This window comes from Protopterus annectens, chromosome 4.part0 (assembly GCF_019279795.1).
Source record: "Protopterus annectens isolate FY-2018-M chromosome 4.part0, PAN1.0, whole genome shotgun sequence".
NCBI classification, from domain to species: Eukaryota; Metazoa; Chordata; order Ceratodontiformes; family Protopteridae; genus Protopterus; species Protopterus annectens.
The window spans coordinates 675,396,536-675,423,278 of record NC_056733.1 but is presented as its reverse complement, the minus strand read 5'-3'; the positions used below and the strand labels follow the sequence as shown (position 1 = coordinate 675,423,278).

General features: G+C 43.7%; 1 protein-coding gene across 1 annotated transcript in view; it reads right to left on the bottom strand.

Annotated features, from left to right (window-relative positions):
• The window catches only part of ANAPC7 (anaphase promoting complex subunit 7), a 1,515,510-nt gene that overhangs the window by 868,609 nt on the left and 620,158 nt on the right, over positions 1–26,743 (bottom strand). The window contains exon 6 of the mRNA XM_044068647.1: positions 14,130–14,272. Coding sequence (XP_043924582.1) covers positions 14,130–14,272 — 143 coding nt within the window. The remainder of the gene's footprint in view (positions 1–14,129; positions 14,273–26,743) is intronic.

Below are 26,743 nucleotides of genomic sequence, written 5' to 3'. Positions count from 1 at the left end.
CCCCCCCAAACTGCCTCCAGAGAAGGGCAGTCAGGCACCCTTCAGGAGAGTCTGTCCGAGAAGGAATCCCAAGAACTTTAATTCTGCAGACCCCCTCTGCTCCTGGAGTGGCATTTACCAATGTAACTGTTTGCCCCCCCGCCTCTGGGAGAAAAGTCTCCCTGAGATTTCCGAAAAGGACTTTTGAGATTTCTTGAACCAGAGTTTTTTTTTCCTCCATGCTGATTCTTGGAGAAGGATCTTTGTGAAGAAGAAAAACAGATTCTGATGGCAGCAAGGTCTTTCCATCTTTCTCACTGCAGGAGAGAGTGTCATGAACTGTGGGCCAAACAGAGACGAACCATCAAAGGGTGCATTGACAAATGATGCCTTGAAAGGTTCCACAAAGTCACACAGCCGCATCTAGCATGGCGGCCAATGGCAATGCCAGAACTAGTGGCCCTAGAGGTGCCTTCTGCCATGTGGACAATCAGCCCCATGGATGAATTAGATATAGACTGGAGTGTGGCCATTCTGGAGGTAAAGGTCTTGCATTCCTCTTCAGACATGGACTCAGGGACCGAGCTAGAGAGTTCTTTGATCAAGTCCCTCTGTAGCCTGATAAAACAGGATAAAGTAGTTCAGCGCTCATAAAGCAAACGTGGACAAAGCATAAACCCTCTTACCAAGCCTGTCCAAAGCCCTAGACTCCCTGTTAGGGGGAACGGAGATTTGAGCTTTCTTGAGGTAGCTCCTTTTTGGTGGCTGCCACAACAAAGTACAGTTGTGTACCTACCATAAATGTAGATGTTCGAGTGTATTCACTGTTACAGTCATTACACTTGGGTTATCCTGCTGGCAGGCTACCCGCAGTCAGCTTGAATTCCAAAGTCCTGGTCCGGTGTCGGTTGCTTTCGCCTCTTCCCTGACGTCAGTGCGCCAGGGGTATAAAAGATGCAGCCAATTTCATTTTCTTCAGTTTTTCTTGCCCCAGATGTCAGGTGCCCCCAAAAGGGTAGGCTGTAAAAATTATGATCATAAAAAAGCATGCACATAACCTTCATCTACAAGCAAATACACCACATAGGTTGTATAAAATAGATAGGTACAGATAAGTCCCAGCAAAGAAAAAGGGGGATGGTGGGAGGGTAACCTGGAATGCAACAGTGAATATACTCGAACATCTACATTTATGGTAGGTACACAACTGTACTATGTTCATCGTGTTTCACTGTTGCAGTCATTACACTTGGGTTGAATCCCAAAGCTGAGGTTGTGCGGCTGGGCCTAAATACAGTTTGGAGTGGCTATGAGGCCCTGCAGAACTGCAGTGGCAAAGCCTGCTCTGGATTTAGAGTAGAGAGGTAAATGGTAGTGCTTTGTAAAAGTGTGCACTGAAGTCCATGTTGCAACCTCCAAAATATCCTTGGTTGGTACGCCTCTGAGGAAGGCTGCTGCTCTGGTAGAATGTGGCCTAATGCCCTTGGGCACTGATTTGCCATGTTGTGAATAGCAGAAACGATTGCAGTGGCTTATCCATTTTGAAATAGTCTGCTATGAAATGGCTTTTCCTTGGGAACCTGCAGCATATGCCACTAAGAGTTGCTCAGTCTTTCTGAAGGCTTTAGTCTTGTCCAAGTAGAAGCGTAGCTGTCTGTGTATGTCCAAAGTATGCAGAAGTCTCTCCCCCTTATTCTGTGGGTTTAGATAAAAGGTTGGCAAATGTATGGTTTGGTTAAGAGCCAGGCTGGATACTACCTTAGGCATCAATGTCAGGTTTGTCCTTAGAGAAACCCTGTCCTGATGGAAAATAATAAAAGGTTTCACAGCCATTAGTGCCTGTAACTCTGAGACTCTTCTTGCTGAAGTTATTGCTAGGAGAAGAGCGGTTTTCCATGACAAATATTTTATCTCTGCTGTATTGGCTGGCTCAAAAGGAGGCAGTGTGAGTTTTTCCAAGACAAAATTGAGGTCTCATGTAGGTATTGGAGCTCTCCTTGGAGGTCTTATGTTTTTGGCCCCTCTGAGAAACTGTCGTAGCAGTGGATGAGAAAAAATAGGTAGGTCCGTATTGTAATGAGCTGAAATGGCAGAGGCACGGATCTTAATTGATGAGAGGGATAGGCCTTTGTCCAGCATCTCAGTTAGGTATTGTAAAATCTGAGGAATATTTGGTTCAAGCGAGTCAATTCCCTGCGCTTGGTTCCAAGCACAGAATCTCTTCCATTTTTCTGCATAAGATTTTCTGGTTCTGGGCCTCCTGGCCTCCAAAATAACATCCATAACTGCTTTAGAGACAGGTGTGTTCTGAATGATTACATTATCCGCCATGCAGCCAGGTTTAGGGTTCTGAGTTGGCTGTGCAGGATCCGATTATTTTATTGGGTCAGCAGATGAGGTATTAGAGGCAATGCCCAGGCTGAGCCTTGCGACAAGCTCTTTAGGATTGAGTACCAGTGTTGGCGTGGCCAGTCTGGGGCAATCAGTATCATTTTTGGCTTCTCTTGTCTGACTTTAGGAGTACCTTGGAGAGGAGAGGCAGAGGAGGTAAGGCATATACTGTAAGGGCTTTCCAGCTGAATGAAAGGGCATCCACTTTCCATGCTTGCTTGTGATAAGTCTGAGTGCAGAATCTATGTAGCTGGCAGTTGTGAGGGGAGGCGAATACATCTATGTCCGGGCATCCCCATTTCCCTGTTATCATGTTGAAGATTTGTGGATCCAGTTTCCACTCGTGAGGATCCATGAGATTTCTGCTTAGTTCGTCTGCCAAAGTATTTGTCTTTCCTGGCAGGAATTGTGCTTGCAGATGTACTTGATAAGTTAATGCTGTGTTCCACAAAGTCATGGCTTGCCTGCAGAGGGGGGTAGGAATGTGTGCCCCCTTGCTTGTTTATGTACCACATGACTGCAGCATTGTCCGTCTTTATCAGTAGTTGTCCTGGATGAAGTAGGTCCTAGAAGGCTGTCAGGGCATTTTGTACAGCTAGCATCTCTTTTTGATTGATATGAAGATGCATTTGGTTTGTGGGCCATGTGCCCTGAATACATTTTCCTGCCATGTGCGCCCCCCAGGCATAATCTGATGCATCTGTTGTTAGTGTCTGCCTGGCAGGGGGTAAGGTGAATGGCTGTCCCTTGTTGTGGTGACAGGCCTGTTCCCACCATTGAAATTACTGTTACAGGCAGGGCATGAGAGTAATTACGGTTTCCAGGCTGTGGCAATGTTGAGTCCAAATACTTTTTAGATACCACTGTAGTTTCCTCATATGCATTCTTGCATATGGAATTAGTAGAATGCAGGATGCCATGTAGCCCAGAGCCTGCAGAATTTTTCTTGCAGATAACTGGGTCTTTGTTGCCATGTCTTTGAAGTAAGACGTCAGATGCCTTTGTTTGTCTGGCGTGAGATAAGCCATCTGGGCAGTTGTATTTAAGCTTGCACCCAGGAATATTATCTCTTGAGAGGGTACTAGTTTTGATTTCTTTTCATTTACTGTGTACCCTAGGCAAATTAGTAATATTTTTACAAATGCCAGATGCTGTTGTAGAATATCTTTGTCCTTTGCTTGAATAAGGCAGTCATCCAAGTAGGGGTATATTTGAATTCCTCTTTGTCTGAAAAATGCAATTACTGGTGCCAGGCATTTTGTGAAGACCCTGGGCGCAGTAGATGAGCCAAAGGGCAGTGCAGAGAATTGGTAGTGCATTGAGCAAGCTATGAATCTGAGGTATCTTCTGCAAGAGTGTCTGATTGGGACATGCAAGTATGCCTCCTTGAGGTCCAAAGTTACAAGCCAAGCCTTCTTGTCCAGTATGGGCAAAAGCTGCTGTAGAGTCAACATTTTGAATTTTGGGACGTCCAGAAAAGTATTTAGAATAGACAGATCCAGAACTGGTCTCCAGGCTTTATCCTTTCTTGGTACTAAGAAAAGTCTTGAGTAAAATCCTTCCCTGCTCTTGCTGTGGCACTGGCTGAATAGCCCCCATGTCCATGAGAGATGAAACTTGTTTTTGTGCCTCTTGCCATTGATTGCGTGGCAGATCTGGCATACCTTTTGCCTTTGGAAGGGTGTGAAAGTGGAACCTGTAGCCCTGAGAGACTATATTTAAGACCCATTTGTCCTGGGTGATCTTGTGCCAGTTTTGTGAAAAAAGTGCTAGCTTTCCCAATAAGGGTGCTGCCAAAAAATAAGTGCTTGGCATTGGCAGAGGGAAGTCATTGGGACTGTTTTCTATAAGGCTGTGATTTGTCTTCTCCGCTTTTGGAGGTAGAAGCACCCCACTGTTTGGGCCTGTATGAGCCCTGGTGTTGTTGCCTGCCTCTAGGGTGCCTGAATCTGCCTCTTTGTGGTCTGTCTGACACTGGAATTCTTAGAGGGCCAGTTCTTGCTAAATCTGGGTGGCTGTACCTGTAAGAAATCTTTTACTGTCTGCATAGATTTTGCCTTATCCTCCATTTTCTTTAACACTTCCTCTGCCTTAACACCAAACAAAGTATCATGCTGTAATGGAGCATCCAATAATTTTGCTTTAACATGATCAGGCAGATTCTGTTCCTTTAACCAAGCATGCCTTCTAACAACAGAACCTGTAACAGCGGCCATGCACGAGGCCTCCAGTGAATCATAGCGACATTGCAAAGTATGTTTTCCCACTTGTTCAGCTGCATGCTATAAATCCTGCAAATCTTTGTTCTCAGAACATTCAGAATTTGTCAACATTTTTGTTTTAACAAAGACATTAAGTATTGCTGATATTTGAGCATATAAAACTGACAATTTAAAGCCCTTACAGCCAAGGTAGCAGAAGTGTAAACTTTTTCCCCCCATCTATCCAAAGCCCTAGAATCTCTATCTGAGTTGGCAGGGTTTTTGGCAGAAGCAGCCTTGACCCCTTTGGGACCCTGTGAGATAGTTTCTGGGTTAGCAGCAGGGTATTTGTAAAGAAATTTATGGGAGTCTGGGACCCTGTAGTATCTGTCCGGCTTAACAGGGGCAGGAGGTAAAGAATCTGGAGTCAGGCTGGACTCTGAAAAAACATCATCTACTACATCTAGAACAGGGGGAATTGCAAGAGGTCTGTGCTGAGGAAGTAAAAGAAAGTCTCTAAGTCTTTTCTTAGAATCGGAATAATCCTGGCTCTCCCAATGGAAATGCTCCCTCATGGTATGCAGGGTTTCCCCAAAAGAATAGTCCTCAGGAGGAGAAGCTGAAGGAATAGAATTTTCAGCATCAGAATCCTCATAGGTAGGAACAGAATATCCCTGATCAGAAGAGGAATCAGAGGAAATGGAAACCTGATCAGAGGAATCATATTCAGTGTCTTGCCTAGGCCTCTTATCAGGTGGAGGATGGGAACCCCTGATCAAAGTAATTAAGTCTTCGGCCATTTTGAGCATCTGTTTCTTAGGCATAGAAGCATGACCTGGAGAATGCTGTACTGGTTTCCTTGTCTTTAAAACTGTTTTAGATTTTGTCTTGGATGCTGAAGGAGGCTTTATATAAAGTTGTTTAGGTCTGAAGACACCCTCAGAAGCCGATGCCTGCTCAGCGGCTCCGGACCCATCTGAGGGGATTATTTTCCAAAGGGCCAATACCTTGAATATCCAGAGGCCTAGCTGTCTCCACGTGGGAGTCGGAGGCGGCCTGTGGCTCTAAGGTAGGGGCTCTCAGGGGCTGCGAAAGCGCCTCACTGAGCACCGGCGAACCGTCGACTGGCCTAGAAGAGGCTCCGTCAGTTTTGGACCTTGGATGCTTGCCCTTGTCTTTATCCTTGTGTTTTTTATGAATTCCGGTCATCGGATGTTCCGATGGCATTATCTAGTTAAACCTTCTGCCAAAATAATGAAAAGCAAAATCGTACTGACGCTTAATAGTGCGTTGGTTAAATCTAGCACAAAACCGGCAATTAGCAATGTCGTGGTCAGAGCCTAGGCAAGGAATAAAGTAAGAGTGGAAATCCTTATGAGGTATTTGCTTCCCACAAGAAATACAATTAACTTTTTCTGACATCGGTCTGGAGCAAGAAAATAGTTTCCCCAACGGGGTACTTAGCTTTATTGAAGACTTTGGATCTGAAATTCGATTTCGAAAATCTCAGGAGTCGGCCGATCGGCACTTGCGAACTGCTTTTGCTTTGGGCACCGCACGGCATGAAAGACTGAAGAAAATGGTGTCGGCTGCATTTTTTATACCCCTGGCGCACTGACGTCAGGGAAGAGGCGACAGCAACCGACGCTGGACCAGGACTTTGGAATTCAGGCTGACTGCGGGTAGCCTGCCAGCAGGATAACCCAAGTGTAATGACTGCAACAGTGAAACATGAACATCCATGGCATCCATTGGAATCTTTTTGGTCCAATGTGATTTGTCTAAGGGAGCACTTGGTATCTTATCACTTTCCCGATAAACAAATGCCAATTAATAAATAAAATAAATAAATCAAGTCTGTTTGGCTATGGGCTCTACGATGTCTGGATCCTTCCATGCCCTGGTGAAAACCAACTCAAAAGAATCTGCCAGGGGGGACACCAAAATGTAGATGGGGTAGTGCCAAAGGCCTCCAAGAGCACGGACTCCTCTGGGTTAGGACTTTGGGAGGACCATCCACCCTTTTGACAGAGGATCTCTAAGATGTCTGCAAAGGAGACATTGTCGGGTAGATATCTAAGGGACCCTTCCCCTTCCTCAAAGTCAGTGTCCATAGTGACAGATTCCTGCGGGGAATGCAGGTGTCTCCTTTTACACCTCTTCCTCCGGGAGACCTCCTCGATGGGATAATTTGGGGAGGTATTGGAAAAAAAAACAGGGTTCTACAGTGGGAAGAGGTTGGGGGCTTTGCAGCACTGACATTTATGGTGGAACATGAGAGGCCTCAATGACAGATTCCATGGGGCTGGGGATCAGAAGCGATGGTGGAAGAATTGGAAATCCCCTAGGATGGGCGAGAAACCCTCTCCACCACCTTGAAGGCAAATGGGCTATGAAGATCTGAGAGTTGTCTCTCTGGAGCCAAAGCCATTGGTGCAGACTTCTTCTGAACCCCTACAGTCCTCCACTCCCATGGTGGGAGTTGGAGGCGAGCTATCAAAAGCTGAGGCTCTGAAGTGAAGCAATAGCTCTGAAAACCTCAGACTCTAAGTCAATCTTCCAGACCAGATGTCTAATCTTCTGTTCAAGATGCACTGGGCTCTGAAGCTGTCAGAGCTAAGCACATCAGGGAAACTGCTGGACTCAAAGTGGTAGCCACTACTTGATCAGACGTCTTGGTTCTCAGGGACACTGGATCTGACAACTAAGAAGCAGAAGTCGGATCAGAGAAGGAGCCATGGGATGAAAAGGGGAATGTCTGCTTACAGATCTTGAAGGAGACGGAGCCGGCAGAACTCCCATCTGAATCTGTACCTTAAGAAATTGTCTCAATCTATCCACCTCATGCTCAGACAAGATACGGGTATACCTGTCTGATTGAGTAGGACATAGACTGGACACTGGCTTGGGGGAGACCTCCTTGGGAGGTGAGCTCTGAACTGAAACACCCAGCTCAGAGGAGACAGGATGAGCATAGGAAGCAGAGGGACAGGAAACCACAATTATTGGATCTGATAACCTCAGATCTGAAGGTTTTGGCACCTTTTTGGGTGGTTCCGATTAGAAAGAGTCAGGGGAATGCTTCCTGTGTTCCCTAGCCTCCTTGGGTTTTCTAATGGGGGTTTTGGGCCACTGAAGTGGAAGGTGTTAAAGGAGTGGAAGGAGAAAGTAAGCCCTTCAAAGCAGTTTGTTGTGAAAGTCCATTAGCACTCATTGATTAAACCCCCACATATTTCACAGGCTGTTTAGGTGCACTTGGCCTAGACAGTAAACATACTCCCTGTGGGCATCAGACAAGGGGATCTTGTGCTCACAGGAAGTGTATTTTTTTAAACCACAAAGGTTTATCGTGCTTCTTAGCCATGACAAACCAAATAGAAGAGCAAAGGGGAAACAAAGAAGAAAGACTAGAAGGGAAAAAGAGGGACTATCCAGATGGAAAACTGCAGGAACTAAGCTAAAACTACCAACTACCAAAAGATATATATATATGTATATATATATATATATATATATATATATATATATATATATATATATATATATATAGATATATAAAAAAACTATAAATAAACTGGAAAGAAGGTGAAAATTGAAGAAGGAAGAGCGAACAAAAATCGGCCGATAGCCGACTTACAGAAATTCTTATATCAAGATTGGGCAGGAGCAACGAAATCCCAATGCTTATCAGGTGAGCGGCAAAGAACCAAAGTATTTTGGGGGAAGGAGGCATTATGGGATGAAGAAGAGGAGCTTGAGCTTCGAATCTTGAGTTTGGAAAGCGGTAGAGTTAGATGTGAGGTCAGATCAGAGACCCACAGTTAGAGGAATGAATGCAAATTACATCATCAGATTGTATTTGTAAAAGCTGCTTGTGTTAAAGTACCAACAGTGTGTCCTGCTGGACAGAATAAAATATACACGCAAGTCGGACTGCACTACTGTAACTGACTAAATGTATAAATTGCAACAGAGGATACTGGAAGAGAAGTTAAGCTCAGCCACAGCTAACTTTTAGAAAAATATCCTGAAATTAAATTACCTGGTTTAGACCATAAAGACTGTATCTTATAGTTCTGATTGCAGCCAGAGACAAAATGTCTGAAAACGACTAGGAATTGTTTTGATTCGTCTTTAGGAGTTAACCAATTGCTACCCTGGAAGGGTGGAAGTGCTGAAATCGTTTTATGTCTTCCAGATGCTATAACACATCTTAAGAAAGCTTTATCTGTGTATGGTAACACATATGTGCGAGATTCTGGTTCAATTTCTAGTAAAGGGGGCTAATATGGGAATCAGAAGTCAGATGACCAGATGCATGTGATGTCATTCTGTTTTAATACTAGATAAGACAGAAGTCTCAGAGCAGTCTGCTTTTAAAATCTGACATAGAAGGATCACTCACCCATTTCATCATACCTTGGTTTAGTAAGTAACCAGGGAATATAAATCCTTAGAACAGTCAGGAAAATATAGTGAGATTAGTTAAGTACTATTTTTCTGCATCTGTGCGAATCTATTCAACTGTGTTATTTTAATATTCCCTGTGATTGAAACTCTAGTGTTCATTGTAAATAGATATTTAGTATTTTTATGTTCTTTTTATTATTTATTATTAAATATATTTAAATTTTTCGTTGTGGCTAGTCTTTTAGAGAACATTTTAACCATTGAGAGTACTTTTATTTATTTGGTGACACTGTGACCGCTTCTGAAAGCTTTGCTGTTCAGTCAACATTACAATTTGTATTAATATTAATTTCACTCAGTATAACTGGCTACTCTTCTAAGAGCCTAAGAGTAACTGGCTTTGGTGTGTCCTGGTGGCAGTAACCACCTTATAGTATTGGCAGAGAGGCATAGCTAGTAAATCTGTGTCAGCTTTTCCCAGGGGTGTGTGTGTGTGTGTGTGTGTGTGTGTGTGTGTGTGTGTGTGTGTGTGAGACAATCAAATCTCAGATTGTTTGCGTCAGTTACTTGGAGCAGGGACACAGAGCACTGGTTTCACAGAGGGAGTAGTGGAGGACTTGGTTTGGGATACTTGGCTGAGGGCTCAACTCTATAGCTGTGCCAGTGGGGAGTTTTACTGGGGGCCTGGAGAGAGAAAGATGGGGAAACCCAGACCCAGGACTGAGTGTGCTCCCTGTGTGCTCTTAAGGGAAATTGTGTTTGGTGCAGAGCTGGATCTGGAAATACTGTTTGTACCTATCTTTCTCCCAAGTGAAAGTCCCTCACCAGTGTCGGTGGTGAGGATTCAGGCTCCTTGATTACTGGCCCTCAGGGGGGATGTCACAGAGACAACATTCTGAAAGAAAGGACCTTGAAAAAGGTGTTGAGAAAAGACGGATCTACAGTGGGCCTCCATGACCCCTCTTTCCTGGGAACAGAAACATTCTGGAATAAAAACCTGTTCCTGCTGAGACAAGGGAACAGGTTGAATGGATTGTTGTTCCACCAGATCTTGCAGAGCCAAAAAGAAAATGAGGGATCTGGCAAGGAAGAGGCTGAAGAATGGACTTTAAAGCCATAAAACAACCACTTTGGATAATGGAGAGTATCCAGGCATCTGTGGTTATTTGCTGCCAAACAGGAAAAGACTCAGCCTGAGGGATAAAGGAATCTGGCTGAAAAGGAGAGAAGGCTGGATTTCAGAGGCATATTTGCCAGGAAAATAAGGTTTTTGGTCCCTAGAAGTGCTAGTTCTTACAGAAGGGGCTTGTCTTGGAAAATACACTTATGAACAATCTTGCTCCTAGTAGGCTGTCTAGGCTGCCTGCGAACAAAAGGTTTAGCTGGATAATTCCTCTGGAACTTAGGGACAGGGGAAACAAAGACTTTATTCAAGTCCTGCATAACCTTACCCTTATCCCAAAGAGTTTTAAACAATTCTGCAGCCACAGTACCAAACAGCTTCTGGTTATCTAAGGGGTAATCTAATAATTTGGCCTTAGTATCTTGAGGTAAGGTCTGAAGGTACAACCAAAAGTATCTCCTTATGACAGAAACTGGTGCAGCTCCCTATAAGAGGCATCAGCAGCACCATAACTGTATTTAATGGAATAGCAAGCCATTTGAGAGGCAGAACTGAAAAAGGGCAGTCAAGCACGAGGCAAAATCTCCAGAACTGGGAGAGAACAGCAGGACATACCTAGTCAAGTGGGTCTGATAATTAATGGTCCTAAAGGCCAAAGTAGCAGAAGTATGCATTTTTCCCCATGTTTCTCAATAGCCTAGCTGTCCTTGTCAAAAGGTACAATCTTGGAAGAGGATAACAGTTTGGACGGCTTACCTGTGAAGATGGAAACAACATGATCAGGTGAAGGACTTTTATACAAACTCTCATGATCCTCTGGGACTTTATAAAATCTGCCAGGCTTCTTAGGTGCCAGAAGTTAACAGTCAGGAGTCTGAGAAGCTGCATAAATGTATCCAACAGGGCAGCTAAAACAGGAGGGACCTGCAGGAAGTCTGGGTGAGTTTATCTGCATGAGTTCATAGCATCTTCTTTTGAACATCACAAATCTGGGAACAGTCCCACAATGTTCCATCATGCAGAACACTGTATCCCCAAAAGATAATTCTTCAAAAGAAGAATCAGGACACAGTTTTTCATAAGATCATAAGGCAAGAGGAGAGTAGATCTGGAAGGAGTATGCAAAAAACTTTTCAACAAAGGAATCAGAATCCCTAGGCCTAGACAAAGATGCAGAGGCAGGGATAGACAGAGCCCTTGTGGGGGGTTTCAGGGCCATAACGGCAGTGAAAAGCTCCTGAGTAAAGTCCTGCTACTCTTTGTGAGGATCCTTAGCCAAATAAGCCACACATTTTCTTTTCTTTTTTAAAGGAACATCTGCTTTAGCAAATCCAGAAGGTTCAGATTCCTGCCTAGATTTGATAAAGGTACCAGGCACCTCTTCCCTAACAAATAATTGGGAAATCCCCTTAGGCCCTTCATATTTAATCAGTTGTGTATCTCCCTTTATATCTGCACCAAACATATGCACAGTCTTGGTGGATGTGCAAGTAAATGGCTCCATGTCGGCCTCCAACTGGGTCGCAGCAGAGGGAACTGACACTGGCACCACCCGGTCCTTGGGCTCTTCATCCAGCCCAATGGAGATGTCTGGTGGAGGTTGGACAGCAGCAGGATTAATATGTGCGTTTTTGGCTTTATTATGAAATGGTGGCTGAACCTCGAGGCAGACGGACATGGCCATGATACCCTGAGCCAAAAGCTTCAGATATTGGTTTTCTTAATAAATAGAGAAGGATGGCAGACTACTGCAGTGTGTCTTATGGGCAAACACCTGACAAACCTCACACTGTGTATGGTCGTGTGTAGCACCCAAACAAAAAAGGCACTTCTCACTTCGATCTTTATGGGGAATCTGCCTCCCACACCTACATTTTCCCTTCCTGGATGACATGAAAACAAACTACAAGGAGGAAAAAAAAAAAGAAAGGAAGGAACTCCAACAAAGCACTTATCTTTAGAAGACTTGGTAGATGAACAAAGCTTGGTGAATGGTGTACAGACCAAATTCAGAAGTAGTGTTTGGACTGGTGGTAAAGATATTCTGATGATTAGGCGAGTGTACATCACATGTACCTTATGCCTTGCATTGAAGGACATATGCCACCTGAACGTGTAAAAGCTCTGCTATGCTGGCTGGACATTTAGCTATTCTAGGCAGGATATCCCAAGAGTAAAGAATACCACAACAGTGATAAGGAAGGACATCTGTTTTTCCAGGGAGGCTATGCCCTTCACTTCCAAAGAGTGAATGAATACACCAATTCCAAGATCACTGCTTCAGAATAAGAAAATTAAATGATTTGGTACAATACCAAGAAGTAAATAAAATATTCACCAAGGCACCAAAGTTCACTTGAAACAGTATCTACAGGTACCACCAAGGGTTGGAAACCAGCAAATATTCTTTGAAAACACAGCTTGATTGAAAAACAACAAAAAAACACATACACTCCAGGCATTAACGTCTCCTGTATAATACGTTTTTGCTTAAAAGTTACTTCATCAGATCAAAAGCACACAAGAAAGTTAAATGTACAGTTCTCTCTCTTTTTTTTAGGAAAGCTGGAGGCAAATAGACCTAGTATTACTTGCAACAGCTTCTCCAGGATAGGCAGAACACTGGATAAGCAAGGGTACATTCCCTGCCCCCTCTCCCATGACTGGCAGGTGGGTCTCACCCTTGCCCACTGAGGGGACCGAAACCACCACAGAGGACATGGCTAACCCCCGTTCTGTTCTGTAGTGACTCTGTGGGGGAAAAAGATGGGTGGTCTGAGGAACCAGCTTTAGCCACAGCAGTGTCACTCACTAGTGCCTGAAGCAAATTACTAAAATGCTGTGGTGGCAAGGGGTGCTTAGTTTACCTTTTTCTTTTTTGTGGCTGAAAGATGATCCAACCAAGGTACATGTAAGTTTGTTCCATGGTCACGCCAAAAATTGTGCTCGTTTCCCCAAAGAAACTTAGCATCAATAATCAGGAAAACAAGAAAGTTGCAAAAAAGTAATTTTCTCCACAAAAATACACAGTAAAAAGTAGCTTCTTCAGTATCAAAAAGTTAAATAAAACAGATTTTCCACAAAGTTTTCAACACCTTTTTAACAACTTTAACAATGTTTTACCAAAAAAGTAAAAAGTAAAATGTGCACTCCCATTTAAAAGTACATAAAAATAATATGACAGTTTCACACCTGTACTTCTCTTATGCACCAGCATGCTTTCTCATACTTAGTTCTTGAGGCAGACAGAGAGAGATAAAGGCACCCAAGCTTTGGTTTACTGGTCAAACATATGGTATCCTATGCAGGATACTTCCCATATGTGACTAACACTGCAACAGTGATTAAGGGAGGGACATCTACAATATAAAACATGTAACTATAAAGTCAGAGTAATTTCTGAAAGAAGTTATCCATTTAAAAGGCTTGTCTAGGGCATACTCTCACAGCCAGAACTGTATTACAAGGTCCAAAACAAGAAGGAAAGAGACCTGAATCTGTGCATAAACTCCTCATATGACTTTAGTGCAAGCAATAAGAAGCACCAAAAGTTTCTACCTATAACATGCAGGTGTCCACAGTTAAATCCAGTGGCACTTAAGCCAGTCCTTTATATCACATTCCTCTTCCAACAAGAAAAGAAAATGAAAAATACACGTTTTGACCCCATTTGTATGCCACAAAGACATTTAAACAATCTATACTTTGGTATCAAGCATGACAACTTTTTAGTAATGACAGTCATACTTGTGAGCCAAAGTGTACAAAAAAGAAAAGAACTGACACACTCAGTGGTATGTGTGTTTTCACAATGCAGTGTGCAAGACCAGGGCATACATCTCAGCAAGGGGTTTCTGAGGGAATAAGCCAAAAAGCAATAGAAAAGATGATGAACCCAATTAATCCACCCACAACCTCATGATGTCCTAAAATATTAGTGTGTCCATGGTATGCAGCTAGACTACGTTTCATGCATTATTATGGAATACAAAAAAGCCAATAAAAAAATCACTAAATATACATACCTCTTATCTGATAAGGATCCAACATCTGGGCCTGCTCAAATTTCAGAATTGCATTTTTATTGTCACCAGCCCTAAAATATAGGTCTGCAAGAGTTCCCAATAAGTCAACATTATCTCTCAACAAGGACTTTTTCTCCAATGAGCTATGAAAGAGGAAAGAAAAGGCCTTTGAAATCTGTTATAAATAGTTATCTAGTTTATAGTCATCAAAAATAACTTGCAACTCTATAAACAAATTTTAGCTGTAAGGTATAGATTAAACACAGTCAACTTTCTTCTTCTAAAAATTACACAAAGTAAGCAATGTTGAAAACTTGTGAAGGGAGGTGAAAGAAAAAGTCTGCCTGTTAGGCACATAAATCAGACAGAAAGCAAGCAAAAAGGAACAAGCCCGAATGTTATTGCTAATTTCAGTTTACAACAAACCACTTAGCATAAAATGGTAAAAATGAATGTGTACTGTCTTTTGATCTCTCTCAACCACTGAACAATTTTTCAGCAAGATGACACTGCCAAGTCTCCCCTTGCCACCAGAAAATACTTCTGTAACAGAGATGAGCCAAAAAAGATGTTAAAGCCTTCAAAGAAGGCTATCAACGTATGGGTACTTAAGAGGACATGCCAGCAACAGTTAGTGTGTCTTCATTAGCATACTTCTGAGCCATTATGTATAGAAAAAAAAATCAATGACATGAATGTAAGCAAACTGCTTTTTTTTTTTTTATGTATCCCCCACCTACATGACCACTACTCTGTATCCATCTTCCTCTGTTCTCTGGTCCTCACAGACCAAAGATTCCTCTGTTGCTCCTTACCAGATGTGACTCTCTTTCTTGGTAAGCCCCAAACATCTGACTGTGTGAGTCTTGGGACATGGCATCGTGTATGTAAGAGAGCAAGGAATCTAATCGGGGAGTTTCAAACTAGGTAAAGGGAGATATTCACATGGTGGCTGGCCAAGGTCTCAGAGAACAACATAAGCAATGACAATGGGCATGCTGGTGTTCATATCTACACATCAAGAGCAATATAACCTTGTCAAACCTTGTTTTATCAGAACGTTTTCTGCAAATTAATGCTCCAAAAAGAAGTAAACATGTCAACTAGGCCCCGCAAAATATAGTCAGTTCACGAGTTACTTAAGATAAGTTGCAAAAGTTTGGGTGCCCTCATTTTCATACTTTAGAGTAATTATTTTGCAAAAAGAAAAAAATTAGAAGTTATGTACTTACCATAACGTTCCATCTGAGTAGGTGTATTCATTTGTCTGCAACCTGTGGGTATGGATCCGATATCGGATCCGAACCGGCATGGTTTATCCAGCTATGGATCCGAGCTCCTAGCTCCTCCCCTCACCCATAATGCCCTGCTCTCCCTACATGACCTCAGATAGAGTTTGCCCTGTATCAAATACCCTAATAAAGGGTAACACACTCTATGCAGGAAACTGACAAGACCAGGGGGATAGGAGGGTGGGATGGTTGCAGACAAATGAATACACCTACTCAGATGGAACGTTATGGTAAGTACATAACTTCTAAATCTGAAGTAGGAGATTCATTTGTCAGCAACCTGTGGGACAGAGTCCCCAGCTACCTGATTCTTGGGTGGCCGTCATGGAAGGATATTCCGGAGCACCGCGGAGCCAAAGGATGCTCTACCTCTAGACGTGATATCCAGCTTGTAATGAGAAATAAAGGTATGAGATGAAGCCCAAGTGGCCGCTGAACAAATGTCATCCAGAGGTATCCTAGCCTTGAAGGCTGCTGAGGCAGAAACTGAGCGGGTTGAATGAGCATGAACTCCGTCCGGTGCGGGCCTCCCAGAAGCCTGGTAAGCTAATAAAATACACTGGGAAATCCATCGTGACAAGGAAACTTTTGAAATTGGTTTACCTAGATTAAATTTGGCAAAGGAAACGAACAACTGATCGGATTGCCTGTGACCAGCTGTCCTGTTAAGATAAAAACGAAGCTGCCTGTGAACATCCAATGAATGCAGCTTGTACTCGCCTTTGTTCTGATAATTAGGAAAGAAAACGGGAAGATTGATGGACTGATTAATATTTGCTTCCGAAGCTACCTTAGGAAGAAAAGAGGGGTTGATCCTGAGGTACACACGGTCCGGATGGAAGATCAAGTAAGGCAGCTTTATGGAAAGGGCTTGAAGTTCCGAAACTCTTTTTGCTGAAGTAATGGCTACCAAAAATGCAGTCTTAAGAGATAAGAATTTTAGATCTACAGTGGCCGCAGGCTCGAAGGGAGGAGCGGTCAAGGCCTGAAGAACCAAAGAAAGATCCCATGGTGGAACCGCCTGTTTGACCGGGGGTCTAAGCAGAAAGGTGCCTTTTAGGAAGATTTTGCATAACTTGGCAGACATAAGCGGTCCAGAGTCATGACCAACATGATAATGAGAAATGGCCGCTAGCTGAACTTTAACCGTGGAACTACTGGCGCCATCATTAAAAAGAGTGGTAAGGAAATCTAGGACCACGGGAAGGGGTACCGTGAAGGGATCTAAACCTTGCCGCTCCGCCCAGATGGAGAATCGCTTCCATTTACTGCGGTAAGTTCTATTGGTAGAGGATTTGTGCGCCGCAACCAGGATAGCCTTAACGGGAGATGAAATACCGGGAGTCCTAATTAGGAGTGGAACTGGGGCAGCCAAGCAGTTAGCTTCAGGTTGTCCAGGTTCGGAGATGGTAGGTTCGATGGGTGTGTTATCAGATCCGGGATGGGATCTAGAATCCGAGGTGGATTCACTGAGTGAGACCTTAGGTAAGGGAACCAGATCTGCCGAGGCCAGAATGGGGCTATGAGGATCATTCTGCACCCCAACCGAGAGGCTTTCTGAAGAACCTGGAGCATCAGAGGAAGAAGGGGGTATGCGTACAGAAGACCGGGAGACCAAGCATGCACCAGAGCGTCCCTCGGGGAATCCACTGGAGGAGGGATTAGAGCAAAAAAACTGTCGCACTTGGTGTTTAAGGGAGAAGCAAAGAGATCGCAACAAGGAGTTCCCCACCGTGCGAAGATACATTTCGCTACTTGAGCATTGAGAGACCACTCGTACGGGGAGAGAATGGTGCGACTGAGTTTGTCTGCAAGGATGTTGGACCGACCCGAAATATGCGTTGCGATGAGAAAGCGGTTGGTGGAGATTGCCCATTCCCACACTCTCATGGCTTCTCGACATAAGGGGTAAGACCTGGTTCCCCCCTGTTTGTTGATGTACCAGACCACTGACATGTTGTCCGATTGAATCGCAATTGTTCCCAGGGGAAGAAAGGCCTGCAGTGCTTGCAACGCCAGGAGCACGGCCCTCATCTCCAGAACATTGATATGCAGGGAGGTCTCTGAGTCGTTCCACGTGCCTTGGACCATCCGTCCCGCAAAGTGCCCCCCCCCCACCCGAGGCGGGATGCGTCCGTGGTCACTGTGGCAAGGGGGGGAGATGCACAAAAAGGGCGGCCTCCTAGGAGATCCTCTGAATGGAGCCACCACAAAAGAGACTGCTTGCAAGCCTTGCTGATTGCAATGGGATGATGCAAGGGAAGAGAAAGGTAAGACCATTGTACTTGAAGTGTCCACTGAAGTACCCGCATGTTCAAGCGGGAGAAGATAAATCACTGCCGCCATGGACCCTAGTGCCCTCAGGACCAATTCCGCTGGAACTGGGCTGGAGTGGAGGATGGCCCGCACCTGGAGTCAAAGATTCCGAATTCTGTCGGTTGTGAGGAAGGCTCTTAACTTCCTTGTGTCTAACCTGGCACCTATGAAATCTAACAGCTGAGTAGGGGCCAGGTTGGACTTTGCTACGTTTATTGTGATACCTAGCCAGGGAGCTAGATGAAGAAAGAAGTCCCTTGCTAAAGATAGTAGATGCCTTGTTGGGGCGGTGAGAAGCCAGTCGTCCAGGTACGGAAAGACCTGCACCCCCTGAAGCATCAGGTGGGCCGCAACCACTGAGAGCACTTTGGTGAACACCCTGGGGGCTGTGGTGAGACCAAAGGGAAGGAACCTGAACTGGTAGTGACTGGCTCCCAGCAGGAAGCGAAGAAACCTCCTGGACCGTCTGTCCATTAGTATGTGGTAGTACGCATCCTTGAGGTCTATGGAGCACATCCAGTGATTCTCTCCCAGAAGGGGGAGGATAGATTGTAAAGTGACCATCCGGAACTTCTCCTTGGGAACTGCCAGGTTTAATAGGGACAGATCTAAAATGGGTCTTAGGTCCCCCGTCTTTTTTGGCACTAAAAAGAACCTGGAGTAGAACCCTGATCCGATCTGGTCTGGGGGGATGGGCTGGATGGCTCTTTTGCTTAGCAGGTAGCCAATTTCTGCTGAAGCAGCCTCCCTCTGGTCGGGTGGAACGTCGGGGAGGGATTTTGGTCTTGGGACACGAATAAAGGGAATTTTGTATCCTCTGGATATGATACGGAGGACCCAGCGGTCTGTTGTTATGGACTCCCATGCCGCTAGGTGATCCGAAAAACGTCCCCCGACTGCCTCCAGAGTGGAGCAGTCGGGCAACCCCTCAAGGTTGCTGCGCGAGCCGCTCAGAGAAAGGTTCTCTGGACCCGAAATTCCTGGGAGCCCCTCTGCCTCTGGGGCGGCGTCTGCCCTGTCCTCCTCTGCCACGGAAGGACTGGTTGTCCGGAGCGGGTTGGGATTGCTGCGACTTCCGGAACCATATCTTCTTCTGGCCCTTTTGGTTCCTAGAGTAGGACCTCTGGGGCACAGAGAAGTGGACTCCGACGGCAGACAGCGAAAAAAGATCAAAAAAACCCTTAATAAGCAATAAAATTCCACTTAGCTGTAGGAGCTCAAAGATCAAGCTGTCACCATGTACGCGGCAAACTAGATCTGAGGTCATGTAGGGAGAGCAGGGCATTATGGGTGACGGGAGGAGCTAGGAGCTCGGATCCATAGCTGGATAAACCATGCCGGTTCGGATCCGATATCGGATCCATACCCACAGGTTGCTGACAAATTAAACTCCTACTTCAGATGTAATATTTCAGTAACAGGAATACAAGCAAATGTATTTTATGGCCCCTCTCTCACCTAAAAACACTTATTTACCATCTTTTCGTCACTGTTCCCTCATCCTTACAACCATTGAATCCCTACTATCTCCTTTCCAGACCATTCTAGACATGACAGTTATAAAAAGATACACTCCCTTGATTTCTCAGGGAATCTGTCTAGTGGTGTGGCATACGTAGCCTAGAGTCAGAGGTAGGAATCCAGTCAAGGAGCTGCAGACAAGGTGCCAGAAGAAATCACTCACATGGTAGCAAGTCAAGGTAACTGAGAGATCAACATCAACAGTCATGTTAGCATGCCTAGTGCATGCATTCACACACCAGTCATTAGACATCACTGCCTCCCCCTTACAGGGGTGGCCTGCAAGACTTCTCATCAACCAGAATTCTCTCTCTCTAGCCCTTTCCCCAAGGATAGGTGAAGTAGCCACTGGCTGCTTCATCTTATTCCACCTCCCCTCCATAAACAACCCCTACTAAAGGCCCAAGTCCATTCCAGTAAGGACAGTTGTATAAAATCTTACCATAAGAGTATATGTCCCTCTTTTCACTGTTGCAGTATTTATCACCTTCTGCCAAAGATAGCCCAATGTCTGGCCAGCATAGCAAAGCTTTTGTTACTTAGGAGTGTTATGCATCAGTCATGTACTCCCCACGTGAGCATACAGCATACAGGTGACATATGAATGTGCCCAACCCAGAACTTATATGCCCCAGGAGAACCAGGACTTCCAGTGGAAAGCATAATATGTACATCCAGAGGAAGGAAGAAAAGTAGAAGAACCTCTCATCCAGAAAAGAAAAAGATGGAAAAGGAGAAAGAACAATGAGTAGGAGGAACGGAGGGAGTTAATACTGCAATAGTGAAAAAGAGGACATCTGCTGTTATGGTAAGATTTTACACAACTTTTCTTCAATATCACTGTTGCAGTATTCATCACCTCAGAGAGCATAAAAGCTATTGAGAAGGTATGGAAGAGGAAGGCAAAAACCACCCTGGCTCTGGAAATGGCATCCAATTTGTAATGTTCAGTGAATGTGTGAACTGAAGACCAATGATCAACTTTCAAGGATGAAGTTGGTACCCAAACCCTTGAAGAAAGCTCCCGAGGAAGCCAATGCCCTAGTAAATGAGCCCTAACAGGAGCAGACAACTGTTTGTCATGAAAAGAATAATAAAGAGAAATGGCTTTGGAAATTCAGGAGGAGATGGTTTGCTTAGAAACTGACAAATCCAGTGTTCTGGTATGAAAATAAACAAAGTTAGCCAGATTTATGGGAGGCCTTTGTTTTGTCTAATACCTGAGCTGTCTATGGCAAGTACAAGGTCTGAAGAACCTTCTCAGTAGCGGACAACAGATTAGGGAAAAAGGAAGCTGGACAGACTGATTAAGGGACAGCTCATTAACCACTTTGGGCATAAAATGAGAATTCATACAGAGAGAAACCCTGTCTTTACGAAAAAACAAAAAACTGCTGAAACTGAATTAATCCACAGTCTTGGTGAATACCTTCGCGAGGTGGACCCTGTTTTTCACAAAATTTCACCAAGGCAACACCGATATATAGACTGTATTTATATAGCATATATCATGGACAGAAGCAAGTCAAAAACGAAAAAAAGATAGCTGGGTGCCCAATCCTGGTAGGCGCACTGGTGCCAGGATTGGAAAAAAAATTACAGTGTAGAATCCTCAAAATTCGGAAACATTCCTACAATGGGGCCAGGCGAGGCCCAGGAGGAGGATGGACCCATGCTGTAGAAGGAAGAAGCAGTCCACAAAAATCACAAAAATTGACTGGCTAAAGAAGAGCCATAAAGACGAGAGTGGACTATTGAGGATAAGAAATAAATGTATTGTTACTATTATGTAAAAAGCCCAGAATTTCCAGACAAGATATACAAAATGATTAAGAGAGAAATTCGAGGAAAGAAAAATACTTCCACAGGAAAAACTGTCAGAAGCTTCAAATAAAAATTTGCATTCATTAATACAACAGATTTTTGAAAAACAGTATATAGATTAAGAAACTTTGATCTGTTTGGAAAAAGAAGCATCTGAGGAAGTGCGAAAATATAAACAACAAAACCTACAGATATTTGAAAAATATAAAAAAGAAATATGGACATGGAAAAGAAAGAGAGATTTGATATGGTGCAATATTTATGCAAAGGAGAAAGCCAAGTTAACTAATATATAGAAGGCAGTCCCCAAAGATATTTCAAGAGAAATATAGGCAAAGGCAACCAGATAGGGAAAATTTCACAATAAAAAAATTAATATCACAAAGATGGAATGTAGAAAAGATGATGAGTAAAGCAGAAGTTAAAGAAATAGAAGTTGGAGTTATGGAGTGCCTACGAAGTGAAGGATTTAATGTAGAAGGTCAAACACAGACTACATCACAGCATGATGGAGCGAGTCTCCAGAACAAAGAAAAGCAAGAAGATCAGGAGACATCTGAAGAAGAAATATGGACATGGGAAAGGAAAAGAGATTTAATATGGTGTAATATTTATGTAAAGGAAAAAGCAAAATTAACCAATACAAAAAGAGCAGCACCAAAGATATTTAAAGAGAAATACAGGCAAAATAATCAGGATATGGAAAACATTACAATACAAAACATAAGAAGACTAAGAGGAAAAGTAGAAAAAGAAATTAGCAATGGAGAAGTCAAAGAAATAGAAATTGAGGTTATGGAACATATGCAAAGGGAAGGATTTAGTGTAGAAAATCCAATACAGAAAGGACCACAACAGGATAAAGCAATGGATATCCAAATTAAGGGGAAACCAGTGGAACAGGAAGCTATTTGTCAGGTGTCATATCAAGATATTGTGGAGCCTTCCCCAGGAAACCAGTATAAATGTTCACTTGAAGCTAGACAGCAAGGAAAGGAACAGGAAACTGTGGAAACTGATGCAGTCAATGCTGAGGAGTGATAGGATAGTGAGTTCCCATATGACACAGCAACAAATGACACAGGATGAAACTGAAGAGAAGGTGCCACAGGAAGATGCTATAAAACTTTCTATAGAATCCCCACAGGAAATGGAAAACAAGGGATGTGCCCTCAGTTTGGAAGAAATAGAGCGAAGAGAAGAGTTGTTTGATTTAATGGACATGGATAGATATATTAAGATCAATGAGAGAAATAAGACTGCAGAAGGTCAATAACACCCAAAAAGTAAAAAGTCTGATGAAACAAATTAATGCAGTAATTAGGGTTGTCCATAGAGCTCCATGTGATGCAACAGGACAGGATATACTACTGTGCTGCTAAATTAATAACTGATAAAGTTCTACCACAGGAACACAGGGTAGTGAGGGAAAGGAAGGGGAGAAATCGAATACCATCATGGAAGTATCGGACAGAGAAAACTATAAATCAATTAAGACAAAAAGTGTCACTGTTAGAAGATTATAGAACAGGGAATAGATCAATAAAAATACTAAGAAAGATGTGATTAGAGAAATGCACAGTATTAGAACAGACCAGGATCTATTATGCATTACCACAAGTAAAAAAGAAGTTATGTAACTCACATAACATTCCATGTATGTTGTTCATCTCACCATTCATTCATACTTGGATGGGTACAGGACCGGCTCCAACTTGGCCAAATACACAGCTGGAAGTCTCAGACTTGGCTCATGGCAAGGTAGGTATCCCATGATGCAGTGGTGCAACTCTCCAGATCTTGTTGGCTGCTAACATACTAAAGAGCAATCCTCTTCTTCTTCTTTCGGCTGCTCCCGTTAGGGGTCACCACAGCAGATCAACAGTTTCCATTTCTTCCTGTCCTCTGCATCTTGCTCTGTCACACCAACCACCTGCATGTCCTCTCTCACCACATCCATAAACCTTATCTTAGGGCTTCCTCTTTTCCTGTTACCTGGCAGCTTCATCCTTAGCATCTTTTTCCCAATATACTTTGCATCCCTCCTCAGCACATGTCCAAACCAACATAATCTTGCCTCTCTGGTTTTGTCTCCAAACCTTCCAACCTGGGCTGACCCTCTAATATACTTATTCCTAATAATGTCCATCCTCGTCACACCCAGTGCAAATCTTAACATCTTCAACTCTGCCACGTCAAACTCTGACTACTGTCTTATTGTCAATGCCACTGTCTCCAATCCATATAACATAGCTGGTCTCACTACTCTCTTGTAGACCTTCCCTTTCAGTCTTACTGGTACTCGTCTGTCACAAATCACTCCTGACACTTCTCCACCCACTCCATCCTGCCTGTACTCTCTTCTTCACCTCTCTTCCACACTCACCATTACTCTGAACTGTTGATCCCAAGTACTAAAACTCATTCACCTTCGCCAACTCTACTCCCTGCATCCTCACCATTCCTCTGTCCTCCCTCTCATTCACACACATATATTCTGTCTTAGTTCTGCTGACCTTCATTCCTCTTCTCTCTAGAGCATATCTCCACCTCTCCAGGGTCTCCTCCACCTGTTCCATACTCTCACTACAGATCACAATGTCATCTGCAAACATCATAGTCCACGGGGACTCCTGTCTGATCTCGTCTGTCAACCTGTCCATCACCATTGCAAATTAGAAAGGGCTCAGAGCTGATCCTTGATGTAATCCCACCTCCACCTTAAACGCATCCGTCACTCCCACCGCAGACCTCACCGCTGTCACACTACCCTCGTACATATCTTGTACCACTCTTACATACTTCTCTGACACTCCTGACTTCCTAATACAATACCACAACTCCTCTCTAGGCACCATGTCATATGTTTTCTCTAAATCCACAAAGACACAATGCAACTCCCTACTGACCTTCTCTGTACTTCTCCATCACACTCTGAGAGCAAACATCGCATCTGTAGTGCTCTTTCCTGGCATGAAACCATACTGCTGATCACTAATCATCACCTCCCTTCTTAACTTAGCTTCCACTACTCTTTCCCATAACTTCATGCTGTGATTGATCAGTTTAATCCCTCTGTAGTTACTACAGCTCTGCACATCACCCTTATTCTTAAAACTAATGAGCAATACATACATATACATATATATATATAGACAGGTATGACCCCCATGTCAAGGAGAAACAGAGTCAAGGATCTCATGTAAAGAGCAAGATCACCACCAGGTCCCTCTAGGAGGTCCTTGGACGGGAGAAGGAGGGACGGATCGTAAGAATGAATGGCGTGATGGACAACAAACATGGAACGTTATGGTGAGTACATAATTTTTTATGTTATGTTGTCCTATCTCACCTTCATTCTTACTTGGATGGGACAGCGTCCCTAGCACCTTTTTCCCAGGTGGCTCACTTTGAGCCCAGTCCTTGGAGGCCAAATCCACTTTGTAATTAGTGATAAATGTGTGAGGATTGGCCTATGTAGCTGCAGCACAAATACTGTGCATAGACATTCGGGCCTGAAAGGCAGAGAATATAGCTAATGCTCTGGTTGAGTGACCTCTAATTCTGAATGCTACGTTTTTGTTATTGGAGGTACAGATAAAAGTGATACAACTTGAGAACCAGTTTGAAAGGGTGACTTTAGATACTGGCACACCCTTTTTGCCTCAGGGAAGGAAATAAACAATTGATACGATTTCCTGAAATCTTTAGTTCTATGCAAATAGAATCTGAGCTGTCTATGCAACTCCAATTGGTGGGGTTTATACTCTGCCTTGTTGCTATGGTTGGGGAAAAACACCGGGAGCTCAATGGATTGACTGATGTTGGATTGAGAGCAAACCTTAGGTATAAAGGATGGATTAGTTTGTAACAATATCCTATCCTTATGAAAGATCAGATATGGAGGTATAATTGATAGTGCTTGCAACTCTGAGGCTTTTCTGGCAGATGTTGCAACTACTAGAAATATGGTCTTCCAGGAAAGGAACCTGAGGTCACAAGATGAAGGCTCAAATGGTGGCAATGTTAGTTGAGATAGGACAAAATTTAAATCCCAAGGAGAAAGTGGTTCCTTAAAAGGTCTCAGTAAGGAAGTGCCTTTTAACAATGCTTTACACAATCTGTGTGACATTAAGTTAGGAGAATGGTCACCAATGTGGAAATCTGAAATTGCAGCCAGCTGAATTCTAATAGTTGCTGCAGCTGAGCCTTGCTGGAGGAGTTCTGCCAGAACTTCCAAATTGGACTGAATAGGTGCATAAAAAGGTCAATGTTTCCATTTTGGGCACAGTGACAAAATCTTTTCCACTTGCTAGCATATAGTTTTCTAGTAGAAACTTTATGAGAGGACATCAATATGTGTTTGACTGCTGGAGTGAAGTTTTGAAGCCTGACTAAGTTGAAAAGTGGAGCAGCCATGGTGTCAAGTTGCGGGTGTGGGGAGAAGGATGAATGCTCCTTGACATATGTGTCAGAAGGTTTGGAACTGTGTCTAGAACCCAAGGCATCTCCTGAAGATGAGGCCAGAGGAAGGGAAACCAAAGCTGCCGAGGCCAATATGGGGCAATGAGAATCATCATGCTTTCCAGGGATTTTGCCTTCTGGATAACTTTGGGTATAAGGGGAAATAGGGGAAGGCATAAAGAAGTCCTGAGGGCCAATCATGTACAAGTGTGTCTCTCAGTGTCTCCCCCGGAGGGGGAATTAGGACAAAATAGCTGCTGCACTTGGCATTCATGGGAGTGGCAAAAAGATCATAGCAAGCCTGGCCCCATTTCCAGAAAATCTCTCCTGTTAAATTCTGGTTCAGAGACCACTTGTGAGGCATTAATATTGCCCTGCTGAGCTCGTCCGCTATAACATTGGATTTCCCCGGGATGTGCATTGCTACTAGAAAGCTTTGGGAATAAATTGCCCATTGCCAAACTCTCAGAGCCTCGCGACAAAGTGGGTATGATGTGGTTCCTCCTTGTTTAATGTACCAAACTACCAACATATTGTCTGACTGTATTGCAATGGTCCCTAGTGGAAGACAGTTGTGGAGTGCTTGCAACACCAGAAGCACTGCTCTCATCTCTAGAACACTGATATGCAAGTGGACCTCGTGGTCTTGTCATATATCTTGGACTGTCCTTCCCAGATAATGCCCCCCCATCTGGGAAGCATCTGTGGTCAGTGTAGCAACAGGTTGTTGTGGAATAAATGGTCTCCCGATAGTCACATGGTTGAACTGAATCTACCACTGTGGGTTCTTTTTGCATGACTCTGTAATTCTAATCAGGTGGGGCATAGGAAGTTCTTGAAGCGACCACTGGGAGAATAGGAGCCACTGAAGGATTCTCATATGCATCCTGGCAAGAGGAACAAGTGTTATGGTTGCAGCTATTTTCCCTAGAAGTTTCAGAACTACCTTTGCCTTAACATTGTCCTTTGGAAGAAGGTGAAGTACTTCCTGTCTGAGGACTGAAATTCTGTCGGCTGGAAGACATGCCATCATGGAAACAGTGTCTATGTTTGCACCTATGAAGGTAACAAGGCAGATTTTTGAAAATAGACTGTTATGCCAAACTGAGCACAAATTTCCAATGTCACATCCCTGGCCCGTTGGAGTAGATGCTTGGTGGTGGCAGTTAGGAGCCAGTCGTCCAGATACAGAAACAC